The sequence below is a fragment of the Daucus carota genome, chromosome 4, assembly GCF_001625215.2.
Source record: "Daucus carota subsp. sativus chromosome 4, DH1 v3.0, whole genome shotgun sequence".
Classification (NCBI taxonomy): Eukaryota; Viridiplantae; Streptophyta; class Magnoliopsida; order Apiales; family Apiaceae; genus Daucus; species Daucus carota.
The window spans coordinates 47989961-48004900 of record NC_030384.2 but is presented as its reverse complement, the minus strand read 5'-3'; the positions used below and the strand labels follow the sequence as shown (position 1 = coordinate 48004900).

General features: G+C 33.1%; 3 protein-coding genes across 3 annotated transcripts; 2 read left to right on the top strand and 1 right to left on the bottom strand.

The window, feature by feature from the left end:
• Nucleotides 1-5694: 5694 nt before the first annotated feature.
• LOC108215583 (phytosulfokine receptor 2) lies at nt 5695-10079 on the top strand. Its single transcript, XM_017388085.2, has 2 exons — nt 5695-5954; nt 6638-10079. The coding sequence occupies exons 1-2, from the start codon at nt 5951-5953 to the stop codon at nt 9784-9786; spliced, it is 3153 nt and encodes a 1050-aa protein (XP_017243574.1). The 5' UTR covers nt 5695-5950; the 3' UTR covers nt 9787-10079.
• A 182-nt stretch (nt 10080-10261) lies between these two features.
• On the top strand, nt 10262-11666 carry LOC108216453 (uncharacterized). The gene is made up of 2 exons (XM_017389219.2): nt 10262-10495; nt 11221-11666. The coding sequence occupies exons 1-2, from the start codon at nt 10388-10390 to the stop codon at nt 11509-11511; spliced, it is 399 nt and encodes a 132-aa protein (XP_017244708.1). The 5' UTR covers nt 10262-10387; the 3' UTR covers nt 11512-11666.
• Nucleotides 11580-14940, bottom strand: LOC108216452 (probable protein phosphatase 2C 39). The gene is made up of 5 exons (XM_017389218.2): nt 14776-14940; nt 13253-13495; nt 12824-13100; nt 12122-12276; nt 11580-11841 (listed from the first exon to the last, which is right to left on the bottom strand). Exons 1-5 carry the CDS (start codon nt 14806-14808, stop codon nt 11707-11709), a joined length of 843 nt encoding a protein of 280 aa, XP_017244707.1. The 5' UTR covers nt 14809-14940; the 3' UTR covers nt 11580-11706.

Genomic DNA, 14940 nt, shown 5'->3' with positions numbered 1-14940 from the left:
ATTTTTTATATCTAAATAAAATATTCACCCCATTTTATAAAAAAATTAGGTGGTGAAAATTATGTAATTACCGTGTGAAAAGACACTCCAATAATTGAACTTCGAGATATGGCAGATTTTATTCATTAAATTCATTCGGAATCATAAATAAAATATTCCATCTATGATTGGAATCGGAAATCAAATTAATTCATTTTATCATGTCACACTTCATTAATTTATTTCGTAATTTTAATAAAATATTAACAAAATATAATTTGACATCGACATCCCTACCTGGTTGGAGGGACTCTCGTAAAATCTTCAAAAGGACAGTAAAATAAAACTTTTTCACGTTTACAAATTCGAGATTTTCTAATTCAATAACTTGGATTAAACATGCTATTAAAAGGCTGTTTTTTTTTTTGAGTAAATATAAAAAGGCTATTAAAACTTAGAACACTTGTCCAAACCTGGCCTACGTGAGGTAGAAAAAAAATAAAATAAATCTCCGCATTGGAGCTTAGTATGGGCTTGACTATAGATTGAAAAGTTGTTTCATGTGGGCTAATGGGCTTATAATGAGATTGATTTTCATTTTAAGCCTGCTACCAATAGATTAAAGAAAAAAAAGGTCACCAACTCCACTAAGATATTAGTTATGATTATAATTCTCCGGAGCAAACATGACCATTTGATTGGAATATTTGTTTTATTGAAAAAAATATTACAAATTATTTTACGTTGACTAATCGACATAGTTGATGATGGTATGTTACTATAATATATATTACAAGGAACTTTTAATCATTAAATTTTGAAATGCACCCCTACCACTAAAATTACAAGCTTTCATATGAAGGATTAATGATGTACCATCATATATTGATTTGTCACACTTTCTAGGAAATGTCTTCGCGTTGCCGGGCCTCGTTACATTTCATGACATATTACTCGTTCATGGTTCACATAATTTCTTATATTTTATAACAAATTACTGTTTCATGATTTTTAAAATTTTTATTATGTTTCTTATAATAAATTTGTTGGTTTTGAAAATAAATATCAGGGTATTGATCAAAAAAATTACTCCCAATTCTTATCGTTTGGGTTGGGCACGGAGGTTAAGAAATATGTATAAAGTAGTGGAAAAGAGAAAGAAAAGTGGGTGAAGTGGTGGGACCCATTGATTTTTAATATATAAAAAGAAGATAGTGGAGTAAAAGTAGTGTGAAAAGGAAAGAAAAGTGAAGAAATGGTGGACCCATTGACTATTTTGGGTAAGTTTTGAAATGTAAAGAATTGGATGGGACATCCCAAAAAGGAAAGTGTAAAGAAATGGGAGGGACGGGGGGAGTATATTTTTTGACTTTTTTTATTTATCCATTTTTAATAAATATTTGTGAAAACATTATTTGTAACTAAAAAATACTAAATTTAACTTTTTTATATAATCTGTAATCAAATATAATATAAAGTTAACTTTTTTACAAAAATAAATAAATTACTTTCAATTGTATTGGAAATTAATTTTGATTGTATCCAGTTGTATTTGGTTGCAACATATTAAATTAAATTTTTTATAAATTAAAAATATAGTGTTTTTATCAACTTTTTAAAAATATATGTTTTTAAAAAAATTAAATTACTTTCAACTGTTTATGTTTTTCTAGCTTTAAGGTTCAAAAATGTTTAGATATATCTTTTCGAGATATTAAAGAAAACTTACATTAGCAATTTAGTATTGTGTTTCTGAGTTCAAAAGCGAGTTTCAAAAATTTAATAAGATGCAAGATATTCTTGACGAAATTGCCAGTACTACCTATATTATTGCATATTATTCAAATAAATAAGTAAACAATTTAAGAAATCCTTCAAAATTTTAGAATTTTCTGAGAAGAATCCACATTATTTTATACTTCAGTGTGAATATAGCCCAGTTGTCATTTTAAATTATTTTAAAAGAAATAAATGTGAGATTTTTAAGTTCTAAAGACAAGGAGCTCTGATCGCAAATAATATAATCATGATAATTTATACATTTACGAATTCATGCAATTTCCAATGGATGGATATAGATTTATATGATATATTTGAATATTTTGTGTGATTTGGAGCTTTGCTATCCACAAAGAAAACTAAAGCACAGGGCAAGTTGAGAGTGAAAGCGTAAAAAGGGAGGGTGCTAACAAGGTCCACGCTCAGTTATTTGAGTAGATAGACATCATAGGCAAGTGCCAAATGGCCCAAATCAGTTGAAAACGAAAAAGCCTGGATAATTTATACTAAACTCTCACACGTAAGCACCGAAAATATAATCATACTTTCTTTGTCATGTATTGTTTAAAAAAAATTATAGTTAAAATAACAAAAATTTAATCAAATAATTGATATTTATATATAATTTTTAAGACTTAAAAGTATATTTTAAAATAATATATATATATATATTTAATAATATATTTTATAAATTTTTTCAATAATTTAACACATGTTAAGTCTTGTCAAAATTTAATTAGTTTGATTATAAAAAATAAATGAAAAAGATGAATCAAGACCAAGAAACGAATCTTCATTGAGAAATCAAGAGGCATACTTAACGAGATCACTTAATGTCATCAAGTCAAATCATTGTATAAAAATTTGTATTTGATAAATTTCATAAGGTTGGTAAAAATGTTAAATTGTGATTTATTTTTTTATTATATTGAAAAATTCAAAGAATGGAGAATAATGTTTTAAAAATAAATATTATATAAAGATATTAATAAAAAATGTAAAGCAACTCAAATATATTATTAAATCTCAAATAATATCTTATATTCCTTCTGTAATTTTTATTTCTTTGTATCTTTTAATTATTGGGCACACATTTTAAGGTAATAAAATATAATTTCACGCTTTATTTTTAATTTTTTTAATTATTTAAATATTTTTTATTAAAATTAATTTATAAAATTATATTTTATAATAAAAATATATAGACCAAATTCCCTCCAAGCTAAAAAGAACACAGCGAACAATGTACCAAGACATCTAGTGGATTTGGTGGGTTCACGTGTTGGTGGGAGTGGTTGACCCGACAGCACCTCCGCGGAACAGCTTCGTTATCCACTAGATCTTTTTAATTTTTATCACCGATCTCTCCTTTTTTTTTTTTAACTGCGTAAATCAATCTGATTTATTTTATCGTTTATATTTTAAATTGATTGAAATACAAACTGATCATGATGATCGAATTTTTAAATATTTAAGCTTAATTGATAATAAAAAAATTATTAGAACACGTTATATATTAAGGAGACTTGTTGAATAATATCGATTGGCCGATAAAACTCGCCCGACCAATAAATTATTAATATTTCAGTTTTAGTAGAATAATAATAATAATATATATAATATATTATAGTATAAATAGATAGTATAAATCTAGGATAATATATATAATATGTTTTCAGTTTTAGTTGCTATGCCGTTCTATGTTATTTTTAGACTATTGAATGTTTTTAGTTAGAAAATATAAAAAAGATGATAGTTTAGTTAAAGAGGATAATTGTTATATAAGTAGACCCATAATTCGACACAAGCATTGACCGACCAAATTTTTTGACACAAGCACCAACCGACCAAAATTTTAATACTTCAGTTTTAATAATATAGTATAGATAAGTGACATATTTAAATGTTAACAAAATAAAACGAATATTTAATTTCAAAAATTTTATCCATCATTATTAAATGACTTGAACTTATACACACATTTAACATTAAACAACTGCGTAAATATAAAAAAGTTATATGGCGGTGGAGTAAGATAGTAATTATGTATCTAATGCAAATCTATAACTACTATAAAAATATTAGTTTATTCTAATTTTGTGTTTAATGCAATACAAAAGCTTTTAATTTTATATTATAATAAATAGTATGAACTATTGTGATACTAATTTATTTAATAAGATTGAAACTAATTTAAATATTCTAGGTAGGTGATGTTTGGTTGGCGTTATAAGCCAGAAACATTTTATTTATATTGTTTTTCTGTAAGAAAATGAATGATTTATAAGACCATTTTAAATGATTAATTTATAATAATTTAGTGATTTATTTTTATTTTTAAATTTGATCTTACTATAAGATCACGATAAAAGATTATTTTTAATAATTTATTATTATAATAATAGTATATATATACCAAAAAATATATCTAAACACATTAATTGAAAATTATTTCTCATTTATAATTAACTTATCAGTTATAACCAATAAACACTTATTTTAAATGAAGAACGACCTTATAATTTAATTGTAATATAATTAATTAAAAATCAACACATAAATTCGGAACTATTTTTTTTTAGAGCAAAATTCGGAACTATTTTGTTCTTACCAAATTAAAACAAATTTCATACGGATATCCTTAAACCGAGGAGTAGACTTTGACCCGTGAGGTGCGCAGCTGAATTAAATTCACCCAACAGTATACACTATCGGGTAGCCGTTCGAACACTCCTCCTTGACTTGCTTACGGTATCGCTTTACACTCGCACTGAGCCATTCGTGATACTCACGTACCGCTCTATGATGTTCCTGTTAAGTTCCTTCATCTCACGCGCTTAGGAGGTCCTAGAGTGCACTGAACATAATTTCAAAACACAATTTCAACTCAGTACCTCACCAACATTTATTTTATTTTTCCATATCCGCGACTCGCGACCAACTAACAAATTATACGCGCGAAATGTTGACTGATGAGTAATATTCTAACCGGAAACAAATAACAAATCGTGATTTATTACAGTTTCGTCAATAATATTGAGATTTATTTATCATACTTCTAAATTGTAATATGAGGGTATTTTTAGTATTAATTAAAATGATTGAATAATAAGTTAAGATAATAATTACTTAAAACTCTTACAATTTGATTGATGTGCTTTCTAATAATGTTTTAAAATTGATATTTTCATATTATTTTAAATTATTGTAATAAGTTATATAATAATATATAATGTGAAACTCTTATACACATCCTTAAAATTTTAAAATATATGATTATTAGAATGATGTTATACTAAAAACTAGTCAAAAATATTTTTTAAAATGTAAGATATCAATTATATATCATATAGTATTTTATTTCTCATCCGAAAAATATTTATTTAACGATTTTTTTCCCTCATCTAATATTTTTCTGACAACACAAAAGAAAAACATTAATTGAGAACATGGTTCATTTAGTCTCCTAATTAAAGTTATTTGATGACATATTCTCCTTTTCTGAAATATAGTCACTTTAAAATTGTTTATATATATATAATTTAGTAGCATTAAAATTTATTTACATGAATCATAATACTTATCATATAATTTCAATTATATAAATATTTAAAAATAATAATTAAAAACAGAGAGTTAAAAAATCTTGAATTGTAGTCTAAAAATCAAATGCAAAAAAATCACTAATAAAACAATTTCTCGAAATTGAAAGAAGGAAGCGACAAATGCGGAGATGGGGCATTGATAGATAGATATTGACAAATGGGTCACAGGTACAAGTGTGGAACTGTGTGATCTGTGAAGACTGGTGAACACAATTTTTAGCCAAAAGTCAGCTCTTTGTGTCACCATTTCAAATCCATTTTCTCTCTTTTTCCCATATATCTGCTACTGCTTAGTTGTTGTAATAAATAACAACATTAGAGATTAGATTTTCTGATGTGACAAACACATTTTTAACTTCTCTTCCTTGCATTTTCCCCATTTCTCTCTTTATTTAAGCCCCCCATTTTTTTCAACTTTCTTTTACCCTTTACTTTCCCCTTGCTTTTTGTTCAAGTACAAAGTCTTTGGGTTTGAAATTGAAGACAAGAGTGCAAGTCACAGTTGTTGAATAGGTTCATACAGAGCATTGTGTCTGAATCTTGATGAGTTTTACTCTGAAAGGAGTTCTTTGCTTCAGCTGCAAGTGATGGGTAATAAAGATTGAAACTTTACTCTCTGTACTTAAAGATTATTAGTGTTTTTTTTGTCTGTATCTGTTTGGGGATTTGAAATGATTTGATTTGCTCATGTGCTCTTAATTGTTGCTTCAGTAGCAAGCTGTCAATTGAGTCTTCATTGTGGATTTTAAGGTTTTTTGGGATGTGGGTTTGAATTAAAGTCATCATCTTTCTCTCTGTTAGGGTCAGAGCTAATTTATGTGAGCCAGAGGGCTTTTGTGTTCTTTAATATTTGATCTGGGGATTGAATTTCTTGTGGGGTTTGGGATCTTACTGGCTAATTACTGCTAATGACTTTTTTACTTGCAAGTTGATGACATTTTGGTTTTTATTTGTGGGTTTTTAGTGTATTTGGATTTGTGCATCAAGTTTCTTTATCTGTTCCCCTCTTTGTAAGGCAGTGAGTTTTCTCTGCTTGTTTTTTGGGTCCTCTTTTCCTTCAATTCTGGTCTGCAGATTGATTTTGATTGGACTGTTCATATTGGTTTTTACCTTTTAAGTCTAAATAGTGAGTTGCTTTTGGATATGTGTCTGTAAAGATTTAAACTGGAAATTGTCTTTCGTGGAAGCAGATAATTAAGTTCAATCATCTCTGAATTGAATATGTTTATAGTGATGTTGGGTATGTTCTGAGGCTTTTCATTCATTGGTTTCAGCAATGGAAGTGATGGGGTTCTTTCCCCTGTTTTTGGTGAAATGGTTGTTCTTGGTTGGTATTGTTTGGTCATCTTTGTGTCCTGGGTCCGCAAGTCAAGCCTGTCATCCGGTTGATCTTTTAGCACTAAAGGATTTCGCAGGAAACCTCACAAATGGCTCCATCATTTCAACATGGTCCAATGATTCTAGTTGCTGTAATTGGGACGGAGTTTTCTGCAGGGAGACTGATAATCTGTCTGATGCAAGAAGAGTGATTATGTTGAATGTATCCGATAAAGGTGTGCAAGGTGTGATATCACATGCTATTGGAAATTTGGAACATTTGAAGTTGCTGGATCTTTCGCACAATTATTTTGAAGGCGAGTTACCTGCTGAATTTTCTAAGTTGAAGCAGCTAGAGTTTCTTGATTTGAGCCATAATGTTTTGACTGGACCAGCTTTTCATGCACTTGCTGGACTGGAATCTATCCGCGCAGTTAATCTCTCGAGTAATTCATTCAATGGGAGCTTGTTCAGCTTCGTGGATTTTCGTAATCTTGTTGCTCTCAACCTAAGCAATAACTTTTTCTCTGGTGGTTTCAATTCTCAAGTCTGCAGTTCCTCCAAGAAGATTCAGTTTCTTGATCTTTCGATGAACCATTTCACTGGAGGGCTTGAAGGCTTAGGAAACTGTAGTAGCTCTCTGCAGCAACTGTATATGGATTACAACTCATTTTCAGGATCCCTTCCTGAAGCATTATATACAATGTCTTCTTTGGAGCATTTTTCAGTCTCTGCCAACAATTTATCTGGTCCGGTGAGCCAAAATTTGAGTAAGCTTTCGCGCCTTGAGACCCTTATTTTAAATGATAATCAATTTTATGGTCCCCTTCCAGACGTGTTTGAAAATCTGACACAGCTAAAACATCTGGTAGTACATTCAAATTCATTCTCAGGGCTGTTGCCTTCTACCTTAACATTTAGTTCAAATCTTCGGAAGCTTGATCTTCGAAATAATTCTCTATCTGGTACAATCAATCTTGACTTCACTAGATTGCCCAATCTTTGTGAACTTGACCTTGGCACTAATCATTTTGAGGGTGCACTACCTGAGTCACTATCTAGTTGCCAGAAACTCAAATCGCTGAATCTTGCAAAAAATGAATTAAGTGGCGAGATTCCGGAGAATTACGCAAACCTTTCATCTCTGTCCATTCTTTCATTGTCAAACAATAGTTTTGTGAACTTGCCCAAGACATTATCTATTATGCAGCACTGGAAAAATCTCACCACTCTCATCCTTGCAAAAAACTTTCGCGGTGAAGACCTACCAAATAATATTAGTGGTTTTCATAACTTGAAGTTTTTTGCGCTTGGAAATTGTGCTCTTAAAGGACAAGTACCAGCTTGGTTATTTAACTGCAGCAAATTACAAATCCTTGATTTATCTTGGAATCACTTGAATGGAAGTATCCCTCAGTGGATTGGTCATATGGAGAGTCTATTTTATTTGGACTTCTCTAACAATACTCTCACCGGAGAAATTCCAAAGAGTTTGGCAGAGCTGAAGAGCCTCATTTCTGCAAACAACAGCATACTATGTGATCAAATTGGCATCCCACTGTATGTTAAGAGAAATCAGAGTGCAAACGGTTTGCAGTACAAGCAGGCTTCAAGTTTCCCTCCATCCATTATATTGTCCAATAATAGAATAAATGGGTCCATTTTGCCTGATATTGGGAAACTGAAACAGCTTCATGTCTTGGATTTGAGCAGGAATAACATAAGTGGTACAATCCCAACATCCATTTCTGATATGGAAAATTTGGAAGTTCTGGATTTATCAAGCAACAACCTTTATGGATCTATACCATCGTCTTTCAATAAGTTAACGTTCCTGTCAAGATTTAGTGTTGCTAATAATCGCTTGAGGGGAGCTATACCAACTGGAGGCCAGTTTTTAAGCTTCTCAAATTCAAGCTTTGATGGCAATCCTGGACTTTGTGGAACATTAATATCTCCTTGTGGTGCTGCCAGTAGTTTGGAGCATCAACCAAAATTTTCTACTGGTTCAGGTAGCAAGCTTGGACGAGGCACCATCCTTGGAATAACAGTCAGTATTGGAGTTGGAGTTGCTATCCTCCTGGCATTTGTTGTCCTTAGACTGTCCAAGAGGAACATGGGAGATCCAGTTGAATGTTTTGATGACGACTTTAGTAGGCCAAACAGGCTATCTGGAGCTTTCGGATCATCAAAGTTGGTGTTTTTCCAGAATTCAGAATGTCAAAATCTCACAGTTGCAGACTTGTTAAAATCAACCAACAATTTTAACCAAGCTAACATTATTGGATGCGGGGGATTTGGTCTTGTTTATAAAGCCGAGCTTCCTAGCGGCATTAAAGCTGCAATTAAACGACTTTCTGGGGATTGCGGTCAAGTGGAACGTGAATTTCAAGCTGAAGTAGAAGCTCTTTCAAGGGCTCAACACAAAAACCTTGTCTCGTTACGAGGATACTGTCAACATGGGACTGACAGATTGTTAATATACTCGTACATGGAGAATGGAAGTTTGGACTATTGGCTACATGAGAGGATAGATGAAAGTTCACATCTTACGTGGGACACTCGACTGAAGATAGCCCAAGGAGCAGCTCGTGGATTAGCATACCTGCACAAGGAGCCTAAGATAGTTCATCGAGATGTCAAAACTAGCAACATTCTTCTAGATGAAAGATTTGAAGCTCATCTGGCTGATTTTGGGCTTTCAAGGTTGCTCCATCCATATGACACACATGTGACGACAGATTTAGTTGGCACCTTGGGATATATTCCTCCAGAATATAGTCAGTCATTAACAGCTACATTTAGAGGTGATGTGTACAGCTTTGGGGTCGTTCTGCTTGAGTTACTTACAGCAAGGCGTCCAGTCGAAGTTTGCAAGGGAAAGAATTGCAGGGATCTGGTATCATGGATTTTCCAAATGAAGTCGGAGAAGAGGGTCGTGGAAATATTTGATCCCTTAATATGGGACAAGGATATTGAGAAGCAACTCTTGGACGTGCTTGTTATAGCTTGTAAGTGTATTGATCATGAACAAAGGCGGAGACCGTCCATAGATCAAGTCGTTTCGTGGCTCGATGTGGTGGGAGACGAAGGTAATTTACAATAATATTTCCTTAATTGTATTCTGTTCACATAGCGGGGTTTCTTTTGGAATAGATGACTGTAAAAAATCAAAAGAATTTCAAAGTTTATATATTGCGACAAGAGTTCTTATGTTGTAACTTTGGGTTTCTCATAAACGGTTTCATAGTTCTGGAACTGGAATGATTTGATAGTTATAAAATAGATAGTAGAGATAGTAACGAAGTTGATACTGGCTATAATTCGGATCGCAATTTCTTTTTAATTTTGATTATCTGTTATTTGGTACATTTTGTCAGTATCATTACGATGATGATAGTCTTTGACTCTTTGTATGTCGAATGGTCCGGGGTACGATATGTCACATGCTCGATTATTAACAATCGGGCTCAGAAAGTTGAGAAAGAAGATCCTACAATGGCGGTAAAGTCATCCCAGGATTTTTATGAATCTGTTTTATTCTTAACCAAGTGTCGCACACCAAATGCGGCACCTAAATCTTACATATAAACCATTTTACCACCATATGTTCTATTTTTATAGAAACAATAACTTTAAACTAGTCTTCTAGTAACAGATATCAAATAGTAGTTGTATACAATACATTTTCATCGGCGAGGAGAAGTATGCTAAGCATCCGTCGAGCAATTCTTCAAGCGTCGCCGCGTTCTTCCCAGACATATAATGGATTCCTCGGAGATGCGCCTTTGAAGTCGGTTTTCAACTGTTCCAATGTATGCAATTCGTGATTACACTGTATTTATCTTTATGGTTATGTTATTTTAACTCGGGTACGAAGATGAACACAGATAATTCGGAATAATGGATCGGCATGAGGTAATATCAAACGGTCATTTTTTTGGAGTTTTTTGGATCGACTCCGACAGGCGAAAACGAAAAAGACATGTTTGATCAGAAATTTTTAAGAATTATTTATTTTTGTCATATAAAACTATATTTTATTATAATATATTATAAAAATAAAAATAATAATATAATGAGAATATAAATAGATAAGTTTGTTTATATATAAAAACGTGTCACAAAAATTTTGTGCAGTCCCAAATATTTTGTGCAATGTGATAATCGGACAATCTGGGACAAAACACGAACCTTCGAATTTTCAGGTAAAAAATTACTCCGATCGAACCCAAACTTTCAAGACGGGTTTTCAAACGTGTCGAGTCGAATTTTAAATCGTAGTTTTATATTTAAAGATAATTATGTATTACAGTTCATTGTTTTCATTTTTTTCTTGTTCTAATTTTTTTTCCCCCTGCTCATCCTCTGATTGTTTTTTTATTTCTCTTTTTTCTTGCTGCTCATGATTTTAATTTGTAGATTCAACTTCTTCAAGTTGTTAAATGTTCGGTCAAAGAATCCTACTATTATTTCGTGTTTCGGACTAACATAGCATTTTTTAACACAAATATTATGAGAGCCGTGTTTTGTGGTGCAGGTGCGGACTATAAAGGAGGCGAGTGGAGACATTCTAGGCGGGGTGGGGGAAGCGGCTAAGCCGGCAATGGGTGGTACGTCGGAGACTGGACGGAGCACGACAGAGAGCAGCGGAATCACAGGGGACAAGGGCATCCACACTGCGGATAAGACATCGGCTGCAAAAACTACTAAGAATATCTCCGACAGGATGATTCATGAAGCTGAAGATAAATTGGACGAGGAAACAACCCATCAGCCAACAGATAGTAGTGTGGAGGATTTGAGGAGCCGCGAGAAAGGCTATGATTAAGTTACCTTTAGTCTAAATAAGTTTTAAGAAAGTTGAAAGTACTAATAATTCTAAGAGTTCATGTACTCTTATGGAAAAAACATGTACTCTAACATTGCAAGATTTTCATGAGTTTTACGGAATTAATAAAAAGGACAGAGGGAAGTTTACAAGCGTAAGGAGTGCCACATTGGTTCAGATCCTTGCCTAGTTTTATTAGAACTTCACAACCACGCAAGATATGTCATCTTGGCTGTGCCTCGCCACTGCTTCCTCGGCAAGGCGCTTTGCTGCGGCATCAGCATCCTCGATGTGCTTGATGCAATCCACAGATTCTTGATTTGTCATCACCTGTTTTCAGATGTTAGATGTTATCAGATGGTAAATGGATGGCATCTTGGAATAAAAAGTGCTCCAAAGATGCACACACATATCGTATGAATTAGTCCCGTATCATATTGCAAGAGAGTAAAGACACATTGCATGCTCCCTAGTAAAAGATGACAGCTGCGGATTCGTTACACTACTTTTGGTATGTACTATGATTTTCCAAGATAAATCTAGACGAAAGTCTCTCGAATACCAGTTTGATAAATATAGTAGATCATGCCATAATATTTAGGGAACCGACCTTCCATATACCATCGCTTGCCAAGATGATAAATTCTGTATCATCATCTATGTTTTCCACCATCACATCTGGCTCTGAGCTAAGGTGCTCCTTCAAGCTCTTGTCGCCAAAAGCCCTGGATACTGCCAACTGTCCATCAACGCGGGGAACATCACCTGCAACAAGCACAATGCATATGCAGAACAGATTCTAGATGGTCCGAGGGAAAACTTAAGGCATTAAAAAATATTTTAATTGACCATTTAGATCCAGATTATTGATCTTTGGTCTACATTTCTTGCACTCAAAAGACTCATCAGCGTTAACTTCTCAAATTGGCATACTATTTGAAGTCTGGCCACTCCAATATCAGATAGTGGTAGCTCTATGGAACATCAGAACCTATGTAGAAACAGACTAAGGTTCACTCTTCATTGGGAAACTTCAAAAGTTGAAGATTACCTTGATATTAAATCTCTAGCACAAAGAACCTAAACGTAGAAATAGACTAAGGTCCACTCTTCATTGGGACTCGTCAAAAGTTGAAGATTTCCTTAAAATTAAACCTATTGAACAAGCTATTAATGACATAATTCAATCTGACTTGCTTACATGCTAACAGAACTTCATGAAGGATGGTCCGACATTACTGTCTACAATTCCTGAGCTTTTAAGTGTAGCATACTTCTTAAAAAGGGCAGCGAAATATTTTTAACAAATAACCTGGAAACTTTGTTACAAAGCCACCTCTGTCCTCAATGCAACTGCGTTCCTTCTCAGGTTCATGATCAACTGACAATTGTTTGGCCACTCCATTCTTGCAGATGACAGCACGAGAGTCCCCGACATTGGCAACTACCAACTTTTGACAGTTTATCAATATTGCAGTCACTGCGGTTGAACCGCCGTAACCCAAATCAACTGCTTTATCCAATATTGTCTTGTCAGTTACACGATATGCTCTTCTGATTGCCTTCTCTGTCTCAGTCCAAAAGTCAGGCTGTTTGCAGCAAGAAAAAAAGTGAGAATGCATGATTGGTCACTCGCTACCGAAGGAAGTGAAGGAACTATTCAAGTATCTGCTCAGTCGTTTAATGCTTTATACCAAAATGAAAATCAGAGCACTAGTGTCCCGGTACAAATATGTCTTACCTCGTTCAGTATATTCTCAAACAAGTGCGACTGCAAGTAATCAGCAATTTCGCGGCTGAGATGGCCATCAAATATAGCAAATAAACCGAGCTCATTGTTCTCAACTTGCTTGAACTGTGCAAAAACATAATCTTCCATGTCGTGACGAGATTTTCCTTTTACTAAGTGATAACCATGTCGCGGGTGTTTCGATGTCTTACTTTTTTCAGTGTCAGCTACCGCAGAACCTAAACAAGCCTTTTCCTGCAGTTTTTATATTGAAAAACTCAATCACTTGACCAGCACAAATGCAATATGTCTGAAAATCATATTGAACTTAGCTAACATGGAGGGCGCCAAAAAATTCTAGAAGACACTTGCTTAGTCAAACAGGGACTCCATCCTCCAACCATAAACTAAACAAGGGCAAAACTAACAAGATTCCGATATTATCACAGAGTGAAAACAAATTTTTTACCTTGTTACAAACATGATGGAAATAGAACTTATCATCATAACTAATAAATATGAATATATTCAATATTTTAAGCATTTAGCACCCGTATCCATCTGTTTGTACTCTCTCAAATGAACTCACTTATCTCGAGTTAACTCACAACTCATACTAACCTTCTACCCTCTATTGCGTCTCACAGTATGTTTTACAATAGAGAATAATTCAGCAGCGGAACACCACTTGAACTCTAAAGGACCAAGATTATATATCAAATTGTCAATCCCAAAATGAGACCTAAATGTAACTAGTAAAGCGATAACGACATAACGTGCTGATGCCTGTAATCTTCATACAGTTACTATAAGCAATACGCCGACTGTCTTCAGAACGGAAGCCTTCATGTCAGATGTTCACATAGTAACCCTGATTAAGTAAATGAATTTTCATATCCTCTTACACAAAAAATCTTATGCCAGATGCAAATCTAAATCAGGTCAACACACAATTTGGTCATGCTTCCTGCAATAGAGCAATTCGACTATTGTACCAATGTGATGAGTAATTTACACCTAGCCATGTCCAATAATGCTCTCACTCTTTTGAGCTTCACATCAATAATTAGGCAAAAAAAAAAAAACAGCACTGAACAAGCATTTGAAGTGATACAGCTCATTACAAACAAGGTCCAACTTGAAAACAAGATCTTATCATCCAGGCTATTTTCGTCTAAATCACCCAGCTGCTACAGCTCTACACAACTCAAAATAAGTACAAAAGCATTCTCTTTACACAACTCAAAATTAATTAATTAATTATTATCACCAGCTCTCCTACTAACTTAACCTTATGTATTATCATATTAGGAGGAGACTTATCATAAGGATTTTTTATTTTTTTTTACATCTTAAAATTAAGAAATGTCACTGCATTAAGAAAGCAGATATGATTCACACGATTTGAACATAGTTTTCGATAAAAATAAAGGCAAAAGCTAAAGCTGAAGAAACTAAAATCGATCCAACTGGAAAAAAAAACAGAAAAAATAATTTAAATTAAAGTAACACAGTATAGTGGGTTTGAGTATGACCTTCATCTTCTGGAGGATTTGTTTACCCGTCATGCTTGATGATGAACGCACAGCAACTCACAGTCTAGTGCAATAATAGTTGATTGATTGTTTGTAAGATAAGAATAATTCAATAATATAAAAAATTAGATATTTTTCGGGTGAGGTGCTGGTAAACTGCCACGT

Excerpts from the sequence above, each read along its gene's own strand:
- LOC108216452 (XM_017389218.2), bottom strand. The coding sequence starts at position 14,808 with ATGACGGGTAAACAAATCCTCCAGAAGATGAAG. Across the intron at positions 13,496-14,775 it reads AAATCCTCCAGAAGATGAAG|GAAAAGGCTTGTTTAGGTTC; the intron begins GTCATACTCAAA and ends TAAAAACTGCAG. Across the intron at positions 13,101-13,252 it reads TTGAGAATATACTGAACGAG|CCTGACTTTTGGACTGAGAC; the intron begins GTAAGACATATT and ends TGCTGCAAACAG.
- LOC108216453 (XM_017389219.2), top strand. The coding sequence starts at position 10,388 with ATGCTAAGCATCCGTCGAGCAATTCTTCAAGCGTCGCCGCGTTCTTCC. Across the intron at positions 10,496-11,220 it reads CGGTTTTCAACTGTTCCAAT|GTGCGGACTATAAAGGAGGC; the intron begins GTATGCAATTCG and ends TTTGTGGTGCAG.